This window comes from Sinocyclocheilus grahami, unplaced genomic scaffold (assembly GCF_001515645.1).
Source record: "Sinocyclocheilus grahami isolate Dianchi unplaced genomic scaffold, SAMN03320097.WGS_v1.1 scaffold878.1, whole genome shotgun sequence".
NCBI lineage: Eukaryota > Metazoa > Chordata > Actinopteri > Cypriniformes > Cyprinidae > Sinocyclocheilus > Sinocyclocheilus grahami.
In genome coordinates this window covers 349,901-366,737 of record NW_015506057.1, presented here as the reverse complement: position 1 = coordinate 366,737, position 16,837 = coordinate 349,901, and the positions used below count along the sequence as shown (strand labels likewise).

The following is a 16,837-nucleotide window of genomic DNA, read 5'->3' as shown; positions in this document are numbered from 1 at the left end:
ATCAGACTGAATGATTTGAGCACTCCTTAAGCCCCGTTCACACTGCCAGCGACTTTTTCGCTGTATGTCTCTAGACTCTGTGCTGTGAAGACGCTTGTGGGCGTTCCTACTGCTGTCGCGCTAATGTTATTGGTAGACTGCACGTCTGGACATATCTTTAGAAAATGCAATCACAAACTATATATATTGCAGGTAAAACTAAGATATCATTCTATTATGACTAGGAATTAGACTTAAAAGAAATAAAAGTACCATTCTGCTGTTGGAGAGTGTTGTTATATAAACTACAGCAGTGCTCGTGCATTAAATCATTAACCGGTGCTGCTCACTGCATCATATAATTAACAACTCGAATCATCAATGTATGAATCAAACTCACTTAGACGGAGGAGGTGCAAGGCATACTTTGGGTTCAAACAAGTAAACACAGCCTAATATTGATCACAACCGACTTAGCCCTGCCTTTGATTTTAACTTTTAGCATCGGTTCTTGATCAGCATCATATGATATCATTGGAAGCGGAGTCCTCCACTTAGGATTCTCTGGGAAGCCCTAATAACATTGGCCAGGCCCACACTATGGGTTGACTGGGCCTAGTGCTTGAGCTTGCACTTGCTGTTGTCCAAAGTTGACTCCTGGGGCCATGGGTTGTTTCTGTTGCCAAGGATTGATGGGGCAGCTCTGCTGCTGTGTCCAGGTTGATTGCATCCCCAACACACTCCTGATTATCCACCTATTCTCTGTTGATTGTTGTTAATTCTTCCCCTGCCACGTCCCCCTTGTTGTTGTCTATTCCAATTTCTGTTGTTCAACTGTTCTGGCTCGAGGTAGATGACAACTGGTGCTGGTCCTTGCGGTGAATTAACTGTTCCAGCAGGTGCATTGACGGGCACCAAAGTGACAGGTGCCATTACTGCTGACTGGTCTTCCTTCTGTACCGCTTGAACCTTTTTTTTCTTGTTGAGTAGCTCCTCAAGCTGTAGTGGAGTCAGCTTTCTTTGCAGCTCCTTCTCCTGGTTCTTCAACTTTAGTTCATGTCTTCTGTATCTTTCCACAGCATGAACCACATAGTCTCTGAACTCTTGGTTTGTCTTCAGGCCCACCACGTCCTCCAGCTTCGCTCTTACTTCTACAGGCATGGCTTCCACAATGGCGGACCTGAAGAGTGCTGTCAGTACCTTGTCATGCTCTGGATCTCTCTCCATTTCATTTTTCCAGCATCTCAGTTATCTTTGAATGTATGTGGTGAGGTTCTCAGTTTCCCTCATTGGCTCTCCTTTTAGAAACCCTGGATCAGTTTGCATTTGGTATTCTGCCCTCAGGGTCTTCCATATGTTTCTTCGATGTTTTTCAAAGGTGACTCCATCTGCTTGAGGCCTGTCCACAGCTTGGAGAAGGTCGGACTGCTTGAGAACGTCATTCATGTTGGAGTCTCCCAGGCATTTAGCGAGCAGGGCTTTGATGTCACCCAGTGTCAGAAGTTTTCCAGTTGTTTTTTTCTTCAAATGTTTTGATCCACTTTCTGGCATCTTCATAAATGTCTTGAAAGGCGTGAATTCAAAGCATCCTGGGGTCTCATTTTTAAAACTTTCCGTAGATTTAATCCTAAATGTTTACGTACACACAAAAGCTAGATTTTGTGTACACACAAAAGTTTTCAGAAAATTGTTCCCTGATAAATATTTTAAAGTAGAGTTGATCTCATTATTTTCCACTGGCCAAATAGTATTTCAATTGTTTTAAACATGCAGTTTTGTTGATAAGGTTAACATCTTTTAGTTATTTTTAGTGGAAACAGATATGCCTATGTTTATTGCAGTGCAAATAGAATTGTCTGTCTTGGCGAGTCACTGACAAAATATTTTAAAAAGGGAATGTGCAAATTACCATTTTCTTCAAGTTGTGCCCTTCAAATTCAGTAGTATTTTTCATAATGTTGTGAAGATGCCTTCACACAACATCAACACCTCTGTGCAGCTGCAGTTGTACAGTAAGCTATTATCATTGGACCTACTCAAGCCGGACAATGGACCATTCGACTAATCCAGCAGTGTTTGCCATAAAATCGAAGTGAGTGGGCATCATTGATCATTGTTATCGCTAAAAATATTTTCTCATAACATGAGATCTGCAGTTTAGTTTAAAGATTAATTATTGTGCACCTATAGCACTCCTCGCTGTCATTAAAACATAGCACGCCACAGGAAAAGTGATCAAGCGCATCCACTATAAGGGTGCTTTCACACTAGCACTTTTGGTGCGCACCCAGGTTTGATTGACGTCAGAGTTTGGTTCATTTAGATGATGTGAACGCTGTCTTCCGAACTCGGGTGCGCACCAGCGAACCGTACCCGAGTCCACTTAAAAAGGGTGGTCTGGGGCACGGTTCATGTGAACTCTGGTACGGTTCGCTGCTGATGTGAACGCAATCGTACCAAATCGCGGAAGTCAACCGCTATAAATGATATTATTTATTATAAATATTATTTGATAAAAATGTGTTTGTGTGTGTGTTTCCATCTTTCCTGACGAGTGTGACTGACGCGCTGCAAACAGAGAGCTGTATATCTAATTTCTGTTCGCCTTCAGCGTTCTTTAGATCTTTTGCAGTGCATTCGTAAGACAGACGTAAGTGCCGTTATGTACCGAAGCTTTATAGTCAAAACAAAATGAACGGTTCAAAAACGTAAATATCTAAAAGTGCAGAGAGCAATGTTATGCATTTGCCGCCTTCTCCTGCGCCACCATTACTAAGCAACCGGGTAAACAGCTGCTGGCATGATGATGCAAACGAACCGCGGTTCGAACCCAAATAAAATAATATGAACAAGGTGAGGGGGGGGGCAATCGAACTCGGGTTCGGACCAGGCAAGCGAACCAAGTGTGAAAGCAAAGCATCCTGGGGTCTCATTTATAAAACTTTCCGTAGATTTAATCCTAAATGTTTACGTACACACAAAAGCTAGATTTTGTGTACACACAAAAGTTTTCAGAAAATTGTTCCCTGATAAATATTTTAAAGTAGAGTTGATCTCATTATTTTCCACTGGCCAAATAGTATTTCAATTGTTTTAAACATGCAGTTTTGTTGATAAGGTTAACATCTTTTAGTTATTTTTAGTGGAAACAGATATGCCTATGTTTATTGCAGTGCAAATAGAATTGTCTGTCTTGGCGAGTCACTGACAAAATATTTTAAAAAGGGAATGTGCAAATTACCATTTTCTTCAAGTTGTGCCCTTCAAATTCAGTAGTATTTTTCATAATGTTGTGAAGATGCCTTCACACAACATCAACACCTCTGTGCAGCTGCAGTTGTACAGTAAGCTATTATCATTGGACCTACTCAAGCCGGACAATGGACCATTCGACTAATCCAGCAGTGTTTGCCATAAAATCGAAGTGAGTGGGCATCATTGATCATTGTTATCGCTAAAAATATTTTCTCATAACATGAGATCTGCAGTTTAGTTTAAAGATTAATTATTGTGCACCTATAGCACTCCTCGCTGTCATTAAAACATAGCACGCCACAGGAAAAGTGATCAAGCGCATCCACTATAAGGGTGCTTTCACACTAGCACTTTTGGTGCGCACCCAGGTTTGATTGACGTCAGAGTTTGGTTCATTTAGATGATGTGAACGCTGTCTTCCGAACTCGGGTGCGCACCAGCGAACCGTACCCGAGTCCACTTAAAAAGGGTGGTCTGGGGCACGGTTCATGTGAACTCTGGTACGGTTCGCTGCTGATGTGAACGCAATCGTACCAAATCGCGGAAGTCAACCGCTATAAATGATATTATTTATTATAAATATTATTTGATAAAAATGTGTTTGTGTGTGTGTTTCCATCTTTCCTGACGAGTGTGACTGACGCGCTGCAAACAGAGAGCTGTATATCTAATTTCTGTTCGCCTTCAGCGTTCTTTAGATCTTTTGCAGTGCATTCGTAAGACAGACGTAAGTGCCGTTATGTACCGAAGCTTTATAGTCAAAACAAAATGGACGGTTCAAAAACGTAAATATCTAAAAGTGCAGAGAGCAATGTTATGCATTTGCCGCCTTCTCCTGCGCCACCATTACTAAGCAACCGGGTAAACAGCTGCTGGCATGATGATGCAAACGAACCGCGGTTCGAACCCAAATAAAATAATATGAACAAGGTGAGGGGGGGGGCAATCGAACTCGGGTTCGGACCAGGCAAGCGAACCAAGTGTGAAAGCACCCTTAATGTCTAAATTCATATATTTTTTGTTTCACTTCTGCGTAATGACTTCATGTAATTTCAGTGCTTATCTCCATTAATGAGAGTGGAATATTTAATGTAAATGTGAATATCAAAATGAAAACAGAGTTTAAAATCTTTGTTTACTTCATTCGTTTTCTCACTCCAGGAAAAAGAGTGCGTACGCATTGTCTAGAATGTCTGTACAGTGCGTGCATTGAGAATTGCACTGATATGTGCATTGAGAATTGCGTACGCATACTTCTATGCCCATTTTGTGCGTAGCAACATTAATAAATGAGACCCCAAATCTTGACTTGCCCAGGGTATGTATTGGACGTGACCTTGCTTGATGAGCATTGGGCACTCAGCTGTTGGGGGTCCACCCCTTTTCGATGTCCTTACTGGCTTGTGTTCTTCTACTCCTCTATGACTTTGCGGCTGAAGAACTTGGAATCAGTCATCTGGGTATTCCAGATCTTGCATGACCAGCGTCTCAGCTACTTGCTTGTACTGCTTCCTCTGAACATAATAATGTGGGCTTGGGCATAGCAGCATTGGTTCACATCCACTTTCCAGTTCATCCAGCTCTCGTTTCAGAGAATTCCACCTCATGGGCTGTTCTCTTTCTTTTCTTTTTGGTTGAGGTACTGGTGTTGATGTTCTTAATCTCTCCTTATATGGCTCCAGCTCCTCCCTCAGGCTTATGTGTATGTCTCCGTCTCTCCTGTTCTCTACCATTCTCCTCTGTTCATCTCTGCAGCTCTGTTTACCTCTTTCGCTTACTGTCTTATACATACCCCTCAAATTCTATTGGCCCCTTTAAATCAAATTTTCCCTGTACTAAAGGCATTTGATTTACAGTTTGATCTCAGGAAGGAGCATATGGAGGTGGTCTTTCCCCTTTTTTCATTGTTCTTATTCTCTTTTTCTAGTTTCTCCAATGTTAATAACTTTATTCCATATTGTTTGAACAGGTTCAAACAATGCATCCTGGTGCCATGTGTTCCCCAGTTAAGCGATGCACACGCACCCAGCCATCCACGTGATGTAAAAGAAACCATAATTCATCACCAGGCTACCTTCTTCCATTGCTCCGTGGTCCAGTTCTGATGCTCACGTGCCCACTGTTGCCACTTTTGGCGGTGAACAGGGGTCAGCATGGGCACCCTGACTGGTCTGCGGTTATGCAGCCCCATACGCAACAAACTGTGATGCACTGTGTATTCTGACACCTTTTCCATCAGAACCAGCATTAACTTTGAGCAATTTGAGCTACAGTTGCTCGTCTGTTGGATCGGACCACACGGGCCAGCCTTTGCTCCCCATGTGCATCAATGAGCCTTGACCGCCCATGGCCCTCTCGCCGGTTCACCACTGGTCCTTCCTTGGACCACTGACCACTGGGAACACTCCACAAGAGCTGCAGTTTTGGAGATGCTCTGACCCAGTTGTCTAGCCATCACAATTTGGTCCTTGTTAAACCCGCTCAAATCCTTACACTTTCACATTTTTCTGGCTTCTAACACATAAGCTTTGAGGACAACATTTAAATTTGCTGCATAATATATCCTACCCACTAACAGGTGCCGTGATGAAGAGATAATCATTGTTATTCACTTCACCTGTCAGTGGTCATAATGTTATGCCTGATTGAGATATATATATATTAGGGGTTTTTATTAAACAGTGGTTTACTGAACAAATTTCTCTCTCTTTAAATAAATTCAGTTATAATTAATTTTCTTAGGGATAAAAATCTACCTCGGCTTATGCTCTAAAACTATAGGGAGCCCTTTTACATTAGGCCGACTATAAGGTTACAGTTAACAACAGAGCCCAAACTTACATTTAATTACCATTTATTTTTAAATATAACAAGCAACTCTTAACTTAAATGTATGCAAATAGGGATGGAACGATTACCGGTTTCACGATAAAATGCACTGACGGTTTGTATTATCGTTTAAAATTTAATTATCATCAAAACCGTGTTTGATTATCGCGATTTTGAAAACTTGCTGTAAATCCTGTCCAGCCAGCATCAGTCTGACGCGGAAGCAGCATGCAATGTTGTTGTTTTTTTGCATGAGACTAAATGGTGAAAGGCAGTGGCAGCGTCAAATTTGCTCAGCCATCTTCGTGACAACCACCCACTGTTATATAGCGAATGCAAGGTAACTTTTACCTCAATACCAAAACTAACTGGGCAAATAATTGGACAAAAAATATCGATTAGAGATTAAATATTTTGTTATCTCACTTGTAATTAACGCAAAGCTTCTGCGAAGAAAAGTTCGCAGTAAGTGGCTTTAATCCAAGATGAACAAACACATTCAAACTATTAAGGTTGACATTTAAGGGATAATGTATTGTATATTCATAGTTAAATTATTACACAGATTTTTTTGTTTTGTTTACCTATAATAATAATATATAAATACGGGGACATGAAATATTGAATTGAGATTACTGTTTTAAAATCTTACCCGTTTATGTTCTTTTTGAACATTTTCATCTCATTTTAACAAAACTGTGATATTGATAGTCGTGATATGAAATTTGAATACCGTTACATCCCTATATGCAAACATGTAAATTGCACATAATGCCGTTTTTAAAATTAACTTCTAAATTATAAAAATTGTATTTGTTGAAATATATTCATTTACACAGTGCCTCTCATAACTTGTTTCATAACAGATTTATTTAAAAATTAAATAATTAAGACATCACTAACAGGTTAAGTCAAATTTAATGAGTATATAGTCTAATATTTTGCAAATTGCTCTTCTCTAGACTTCATTTATAGCGCACTAACAAGCTGTGGACACTAATGACTCGCCTGAGGTAAATGGAATACTACGTGACGTTTTGTTTACAAGCGGTTTTATTGCCGTCTTTCCGCAGTCGAAACACTGATTAAACGATTACGTGAGGCATGAAATGTTCATTCATGTTTATTTTGCATAATCTAGTAAAAAGAGGAAGGGATGCTCGCCCTGCCATTTGAACTGAGGTGTTTATAGCGATCTGTCATGCCACATCAAAGAGTGTCAAAACAGCATTTATTGTTTGAAGTTCCTGAAAAAAATGAACATTTTAAAGATGAGATTTTGTTTCTTATAAAATGTAACAATAAATAAAACTGGAAGTTTCTAGTGAAGTTCCGCTCGTGCAGTGGTTAAAAAAATGCTGTATTTGTTCAGTACACGGAAACTGCTTAAATGTGAATCTTGATGAGAGGGTAATCTGTGGCAGGTGTGATGGCTGACAGAGTGCAGGTGGTAATCAAGAGGGATGCTGGGAAATGTAGTTCATTGATGACAAGACTGATGAATGGGGATCGTGACATCCTGCATGCTATTGCCTGATGTCTGGCTCGGCAAACTGCCCCATTCATGTTTCTATTGTTCACATTCGACAAACCTTTCACACCTCTGCCAGGTATGAAACATAATCCTCATTATTCCTTTATCATTATTATTTTGTTTTTATCCAGCCATTATTAGCCTTTATTCTGGCATTACGTGGCCTACCAATCCACACTGCTTTGATTCCAATATACATTAACCCGCCTTTTATAAAAAGTCTTTCTAGAAAACAAAGCATTTTTTTGCAACCTTGTGTGAATTAGTTTGACAAAATACATGATGAAATAGAACTGCACCTCTGCAGCAGGTGTAAATATATCAATATTTCTCCAAGTATGTGTAGTTTTGGGCAATAAGCAATAATGGATGCTGTTCAGTGAAGCTATGTGAACACAAATAAACCACAGCAGACGTAACTGAATATGAATGTGTGTTGTTATTCTATTCAAAATATCATAAATTTCAGATCGATTATTTTGCACTCCTGACATAAAATTCAGTTGCAGTGACAGTAATTTCTTAATTTATCAAAACAGTGGTCAAATATCGAAGCTGTATCAAGTAAAGTTTGATGTTTTAACATGCCGTGAATGTGGTAAAACAATAATCTGAGGCTGCCTGCAATCTTTGCATGTTAAGGGGATAATGTAATGAAGAGAAAATAAAAGACACTATAACATCGCACTATTACTGATTTATCGTGCAGCTTAAAGCATTACGAGTAGAATGTCTCGTCAGTCTATTCTGATTCATCAACACAGCTTCACTGATGATTCAATATAAACCCAAAACCCAGCACAGAGCGGCTGAGTGAATGTGGTCTGGACTGTGTGGATGAGGCTCATTGTGTCAGAGACGCTGTAGAAGGACAGAATTCCTGCACTATGATCCACATACACTCCTATTCTACTGCTTGTTACTAAAGGCAGATCAGTCTCGATATTATTGTGTAAGAATAAGGATCTAGGGCAAGACAAGAACAATGTCCAGGACTGATCATTACGCCCAAGCACACACTCATTACCCCGTCCCTTCCTGCTGATGCTCTTATATGACACTGATATAAACACTTCACGCCCACTCCACTCAACCTCCCAGTAACAGCGTCCACACACACTCTCTCTACACAACACCTCAAGATGCCCATTAAATCTGTCTGGATGATCAGGATACAGCTGATCCTCATCCACACATGTAACCTTTCTGTTCTTATCAGACAGAATGAGACGAGTGTATGCTGTGTTTGGATCCAGCGTGAGAAAACAGGCATCTGAACACAAGAACAGAGATATTTATAACACAACAACAATCACTAAAACTGTGTGTGTGTGTGTGTGTGTGTGTGTTTGTAGACATACATTTGTGTAGTCCTGCTGTAATCCTGGATTCTCCTCCATGGTCCACACTATAAAATACAAAACGCACACAGTCACATTTAGTCAGTAAACAAAAGTTTTAGTTTAGTAATTTTAAAAGATAGAATTTTCGACAGACAGATTTAAAAATGGAACGATTATGTGTACTTCAATTCAGATACATTTATATTGTGACTGTGCCTCAGATACTCAACAGTAACTCAAATGGCCCATATAATTAGCCCATTAGGTCAGCATCAGGGGTCTCATTTATAAAACTCTCCGTAGATTTCATCCAAAAAGTGTACGTACGCACAAATGATAGATTTTGCATAGGCACAAAAGTTTTCAGATGTATAAAACCAAGCGTATGCCAGAACCTGCAAAAAAAACTCTTTATAAATGAAGACTGTGCATACGTGTATCTCCACCCCGTCTCCTCCCCGAAATCACCTTACATGGAGCTTACAATGCCTAGTTTTACCATGCATAACCTCATCTGCATATAATTTCCATGCATATTCCCATCCACATGACACCATGTTTAACACCATCAAAGGTACAACACATTAAGGGGATACAGACTATTAATGCCATTTGTTACATACACATTCATTTTTATTGCAAAAATCATCCAGTATCCTTGTTATGTTTTAGAATAAATATATCAAAATATCCATAAAAAAAACTTTTGAATAGTTCTCAGATAAATATGTTAGAATAGAGTTGATTTCATTCATTTCCACTGACCAAGTAATATTTAGTTCCCTTTCATGGGAACTTCGAACTGCGTCCTCTAGGGTTGTTTTAAACAATTCATATTAAATTTAATTTATGCAGTTTTGCTGATAGGGTGAACATCTTTTAGCTATTTTAGTGGAAACATATAGGCCTATATTTACTGCAGTGTAAATACAATTGTCTGACTCTGGCATCACTGACAACAAAACTCAAGATCTTCGCAATTTATATTTATATTGATATGATTCGATTTTTGTGAAAATCGGACCAGCGGTCTAGGAGGAGTTCGAAAAAGTAGGTTTTTAAAGAAAATCAAAATGGCGGACAGGAAGTTTGGCTGACTATGGCAACATTGGTATCACTGTTCTCAGCATGACCCAAGGAATCTATTAATACCAGTCTCATTACAATAGTCAAAACTCACAGAAAGCTATTAGTTTAAAGCTATTACTTTAAGGTTATGGTTTTAATAGTACATACAAAGTTTCGTAATGGTACACCAATGCATTCGTAAAATATAGCATTTTATATCATAATACTCTATTGTAGTCAATGGCAATTTCATGTTTTGTTCAATTATAGCGCCACCAAGAGGCACAATCCCACCAAATTTTGTATGTGTCCTTAGAGTGTGCCCATTCATATTTGTCTCAAATTTGGTGAAAATATCTCCTTTTATGTTGGAGTTATAGACATTTTTATACATGAGAAGAGAAAAAAATGACTGATGGCCGACTTTGTTTGCATTTTTTGCCACTTACTATCAAACATTTTTTTCACCTACGGTGGTTTCGTGTCGATCAGAGTAACGGTTTCTAAGATTTTGGCAAATGTTTTTAAGCGCTAAAATGCAACGTTGCACAAACCATAGGGCAAAACCTGGCATGTTGGGTATCGCTGGACTCGGCAAGGATTCAGGAGTCTAAAAAGGTGACTCCCGTGAAAATAGATCGACCACACCCAAAGTTATAAGCATGTAAATATAAGTGGCGTTGGCTCGAAACTTCTCAGGCTCATTCAGGGCATCGTGCTGATGACCCATACCAAGTTTCGTAAGGATATGTCAATGCGTTCATAAAATAAAAGCATTTTACTACAAAATTCAAAATGGTCGCCGGCCAAAATGGCTGACATGGGAAAATTGGGTATCATTCGACTCGGCATGATGCACCCAATCTAAAGAGACCGTTTTTGTGATTGGCCAAACCAATTAGAAGTTATTAGCAAAAATAGCCACGTCATCTGGTGAGGTGAAGCGCTTCATTGTCCTGTCAGCCTCAGAGCTGCAGGATACAGCAGGGCATCCTTGGTCCTACATCAGCGCATCTTTCGGGATCCGTGCCAACATGACGAGCTGCGTTCAACACTCGCTGCTTGTCTGTAAAGTAATGGAACTTTATGATGACAGGTCTGGTTCATTGCGCAGCTCCTGGCAATGGCGCTTTCGTTGCAATCTTAATCAAGCAATCGTTGCCTTCCATTCCCTCCGGCAACCCGACTCGACGCAAATTACACCTGCATCCGCGATTCTCCAGATTGTCGATGTGCACTGACATTTCACTCACTATGATCAGCCAACGGAGCCTGCAGGGATTCCGTTGAATTTTACACACAGGTGATCCATTCCTCTGCCTGGCCCACTTGCCCGACCAAAGCCTGGAACTGAACTGATCGTTTATCGCGGCTAGGACACTATTTACTTTCTCATCCATTACCTTCGTAATGTTTTCAGTTAATTTGTCCAAAGCTTGAGCAAAGGTGGAGTTGGAACTTTCCTCCTCCCGACTCTTCACATTTGCGTCGTCCAAGTAACATCCTGCTCGATCTTCTTAGCTTTGGGCATTCTGTCAGATCTTTTTGAAAAATATTGATCTAAAGACATGGCACAATAACCTTCACTGAGTGAAAATATATATTAGCTGAATATTTAAACTAATGTCTCATCAAAATACGTGTCCACTCTATGGCGCCATCTTCCTCCCCGGAATATGCATTTTATTAAGTAAAAAATATTAATTTGTTCATAACACCACCGTTATAGAGCCCAAGTATCAATTTGCCACAACTCAGTGAACACCAACGAAACCTGTTATCACCTACAACACAACATGAACTTTTCACAGCCCTATAACTCATGACGAACAATAAAGCACCAGGTCCTGGTGGTCACTTTTGGTCCATTTTATCAGCAGTCTTCATCAGAATGATAAGAGCAAAAAAAAAAAACTCCCAACTAATATGAACAGCCACAATTTCACTCATGCTCAATCCCAATAAAGATCCAACATTACCATCAAGCTATCGTCACATTTCTCTGATCAATGCAGACATTTAAATCATTGCCAAAGCACTAGCCCATAGAATAGAAAAGGTCACACCATCTATGGCCACATTCACACAGCAGCAGAATACGGTTGTCAGTCCTATATTTAAGTCCTTAAATTATGTTTTATTTACAAAGTTTGGGAGGAGCATGTTCAGATAATTAACCCAGCCAATTCATCATCAGCAATTACACCATCTATCCTATCAGCTCGAGAGAGAACTTCTATAAATAGCCCAAGCCATCTTACCTTTATTCTCTCTAAAGTATTCCAGCATTTGGTTCGTTCCTTTTGCCTTTTTATCACAGACCCAATTATTTCCCATCATACGACGAGACCGATACTGGGGATTTTTCAGATCCTCTGCCGCACTTTGCTGGCCCCATGATCACTCCTTCTCTGCCAGACACGGCCACCGAGCACCAGGCTTCATCGCGGCCGCCACCCTTCTCGACCAGCCACACGCTCTCCATGACGCCGAGGCTTAACCTCGCCTCCACTGGTGAGACTTCCAACTTCCCCAGCATCCTCGTATCATTCGGCCATACCAGAAACTCCTCCGATCGGAAATTGGACAGTATTTAAGTCCAAGGCAAACACTGATTAATTCCAACGCACCTTTCTCGCGGAGGGTAAACAAAGCTGATCTGTACGATCTATTCGTCACCCTGCAAATTGGCCAACCTCACTCCTAAATCCACTCCAGCCGCGAAAGTGGCCAATAGACCATGCAAAGCCCCAAGCTCGCCTTGCTCAACACCACCATCGTCCCTACACTCCTCGAGCGCTAGGTCGCAGCAGCAGCAGGCCTTCAACGAGCCTTGGTTCTCACCGCAGCAGCCTCACTCGCTTCCCGCTTCGGCTCAGCCTTTCACCGTGGCTCTTCCGGCCGCAGTGCTGTATGAGGCCGGGCCTCCAGCTCTTGTAGCAGATGCTAGCTCGAGGCTGCCTCCGCTAGCGGCGCAAGCCGTGTTGCAAATTAATAAATTTTTAGGTGAAGTAGCTGAAAGCAGTTTTCATGGCTAAAGTTTGTTAAACGACGTTATGACAAACATTTTCTAACCATGATGCAAACCACCGTCATAGATCCTCTTCTGAATATTAATATTCTGAATATTATTAATTTGTCAATGTCATTAGGATATGTCCCCAAAACCCTCAAATTGGCTGTTATTAAGCCTCTCATTAAAAAACACAACTTGATCCTACAGAATTAATTAAATACAGACCAATCTCAAATCTCCCTTTTCTGTCAAAATACTAGAAAAGGCAGTATCCTCTCAGCTATATTCCTTCTTAGAGAGAAATGGTATCGGTGAGGATTTCCAGTCAGGATTTAGACCGTATCATAGTACTGAGACTTCTCTTACCAGAGTCTCAAATGACCTACTCTTATCATCCGATCGTGGTTTTATTTCTCTATTAGTGCTACTGGAACTTAGCACTGTGTTTGACACTATCAACCATGACATTCTTTTGAGTAGACAACAAAATTATGTTGGCATTAGTGGAATTGCATTGGCATGGTTCAAATCCTACTTATCTGACCGTTGTCAATTCGTAGCAGTGAATTGCGAGCTATAATATCAATCACAAGTACAGTATGGAGTACCACAAGGCTCAGTACTAGGACCACTGCTGTTCACGCTTTATATGTTACCCTTGGGAGATATCAAGAAACATGGTGTTAGCTTTTACTGTTATACTGATGATACTCAGCTCTGTTATACTGATGATACTAATTTCTTTGCGGCCTGATAAAGCATATAATTTCGGAAAACTAACAGATATAAAAAACTGGATGTCTAGTAATTTCCTACTGCTAAATTCTGAATAAACAGAGGCTTTAATTATTCTAGAGTTCTTACTAGAACCAGGAAGTACAACCATATTAGCCCGGCTCTGTCAACTCTGCACTGGCTCCCTATTGAACATAGAATACATTTAAAAATCTTGTTAATTACTTAAAGCCCTGAATTAATAAAGCCAGACACACTCAGTCAGTCAGTTTAAATCTAGATTAAAGACCCATCTCTTTAACCTGGCATACACATATAGTAACGTTTCTACCATTGCCATTAGCCCTTGACAGGCTGAGACTACAGATTATGGTGGGATATTTGAAACAGCAATACCAAGAAAGTTTACTGACTACAATATGGTGCAAACACATGTAACATTTAGGATGCTTTTGATATCAAGTTTTGCTGGTTAGCTTTGTCCTTGACAGCAACCAGTCTTGGGCTACAGGGTGATATGGCTTTGGCTGCATTTGCATAGTTTATATAGTGTGGAGGCACTACGTAATCCACAGCAGAGTGTTACATCTCTCTCTGTTAGTAAGTCGCACTGTGTTTGCTCAGTTATAAAAAGTGAATTAGGTTTGGTTACAGGCACAAACTTCATGTACAAGTTGCACGAAAGTGCATTTGATGCATTTGCTGTCAGTGACAAGTGGGGCGGCGCCGAGAACCATGGGAATGGAGCAAGGCCGGTGGAGTAAACGATAATGAGCAGGGGTTAAAGCAAAACTGAGCCTGAACTTTTTCTGGGGGTTGCGGGGGCGGACACATACACAGGGTTATTTGGCAAACAAAAAAATAAACTAACTAGTAACGTTTCTACCATTGCCATTAGCCCTTGACAGGCTGAGACTACAGATTATGGTGGGATATTTGAAACAGCAATACCAAGAAAGTTTACTGACTACAATATGGTGCAAACACATGTAACATTTAGGATGCTTTTGATATCAAGTTTTGCTGGTTAGCTTTGTCCTTGACATGTTCCAAGATGACCTACAATCTAAAACATGATGTTTCTGAAATTATTTTATCAAAAGAAATAATGGTAAATTAAATACTAGGAAATGAATATAAAACAGGAAATATACAAAGACAGTTTACTACAGAAAACTACAGTTCAGTTCAATTAACAACAACAAAAACATTAAAATGGTCCAAGAACTGGTAACTTAAACAGGGTTCGGTACAGATACTGCAAAATAAAATTCCAGGACTTGCGCTACTTTTTCAAGGACTAAAATCAGATCTCACTTATCAATCAATATTGTTATTATCGTTTAAATTCTAATAAATAAACTAATAAAACAAAATGGTACAAATAAAGTGCAGCACATGCAAAGAGTGCAATGACTGTGGCAAATGTAACATTTGAAAGGATACTATAGTTATCGCTTTCCTTATTCAAACAGATTTTTTTCATGAATATATGATATACCTGAAGAATGAAAGCTAGGCTATATCATACACTTGGAAAATTATGAGCTTTATCACGCTCATAGACACTAGGGGTGTGACAATACACTTAGCTCACAAAATATACTTGGAGATACTTGGTTCACTAGAACGAGACAATGTTTTAATACTTTAAGAAATTTTAAAATTACAAAATATTTGTCTTTTAATCACAAAAAATAAAACAATGCACTTGTATTTTGAAATGTTTTAACTAATCTAGTGCTTAACTAATGATTATTTTGCTAATCAAGTAATCTACTGATTATTTTTAAAAGTGAGCAATCTGATATTTTTTAGTAATACAAATAAAACTAAGTAGAAAAACAGGCTTTAATATGACTATATTTATATATAAAGTAACGATGAGGCAATAATAATTGGCCTCAAATAAAGTATCAAAACCAAGTACATGGTTTTATCGAACAACATTGTTGAATACATAATATAATATGCCTATATTATAACAAATACCTGCAGAGTGCGCCAACGGCCTGGTGATGTTTTATGTGATTCAACGACGTTTAAATCCATTTAATTTTAATACTTGGCCACATGCAAAGTCAGAAACTTTTATTTTGAAATCGTGATGTACAATAAATTGCATATTTAGAAATATGTAGATGTATTCTCCTGTGTTGGCATAGGTTTAAATGATTTAGGTTACAAATCAAGTGAGTTTTACCAGATGAACGTTAATTAAGCAACCCAAACTCACCGCATATACAGAGAGAGTTTAGCCCCTTTCACACATATGATCTCTTAATGGTAATTTACCAGTAAAGACTGTGTGTGAACAGGACCTTTTCAAAAATCCCGGTAAATTAGTTCTGGCAATCATATCGTTCTTATGGAGATGGCTTGATTACTCTGAGCTGTTTACAAAGCTCCGCTGCTTTTTTATGTAAATACAGGTGCATCTCAATCAATTAGAATGTCGTGGAAAAGTTCATTTATTTCAGTAATTCAACTCAAACTGTGAAACTCGTGTATTAAATACATTCAATGCACACAGACTGAAGTAGTTTAAGTCTTTGGTTATTTTATTGTGATGATTTTGGCTCACATTTAACAAAAACCCACCAATTCACTATCTCAACAAATTAGAATACTTCATAAGACCAATAAAAAAAACATTTTTAGTGAATTGTTGGCCTTCTGGAAAGTATGTTCATTTACTGTACATGTACTCAATACTTGGTAGGGGCTCCTTTTGCTTTAATTACTGCCTCAATTCGGCGTGGCATGGAGGTGATCAGTTTGTGGCACTGCTGAGGTGGTATGGAAGCCCAGGTTGCTTTGATAGCGGCTTTCAGGTCATCTACATTATTGGGTCTTGTTTCTCATTTTCCTCTTGAAAATACCCCATAGATTCTGTATGGGGTTCAGGTCTGGTGAGTTTGCTGGCCAATCAAGCACACCAACACCATGGTCATTTAACCAACTTTTGGTGCTTTTGGCAGTGTAGGCAGGTGCCAAATCCTGCTGGAAAATGAAATCAGCATCTCCATAAAGCTTGTCAACAGAAGGAAGCATGAAGTGCTCTAAAATTTCCTGGTA

The 16,837-nt window shown here is 39.5% G+C and overlaps 1 protein-coding gene across 1 annotated transcript in view; it reads right to left on the bottom strand.

The window, feature by feature from the left end:
- Window positions 1–1,227: 1,227 nt before the first annotated feature.
- The window catches only part of LOC107563546 (NACHT, LRR and PYD domains-containing protein 12-like), a gene marked incomplete at its 5' end in the record, with an annotated part of 20,373 nt that continues 4,763 nt past the window's right edge, over window positions 1,228–16,837 (bottom strand). Inside the window, 3 exons of the mRNA XM_016248448.1 lie at window positions 1,228–1,457; window positions 8,727–8,870; window positions 8,959–9,005. Coding sequence (XP_016103934.1) covers window positions 1,228–1,457; window positions 8,727–8,870; window positions 8,959–9,005 — 421 coding nt within the window. The remainder of the gene's footprint in view (window positions 1,458–8,726; window positions 8,871–8,958; window positions 9,006–16,837) is intronic.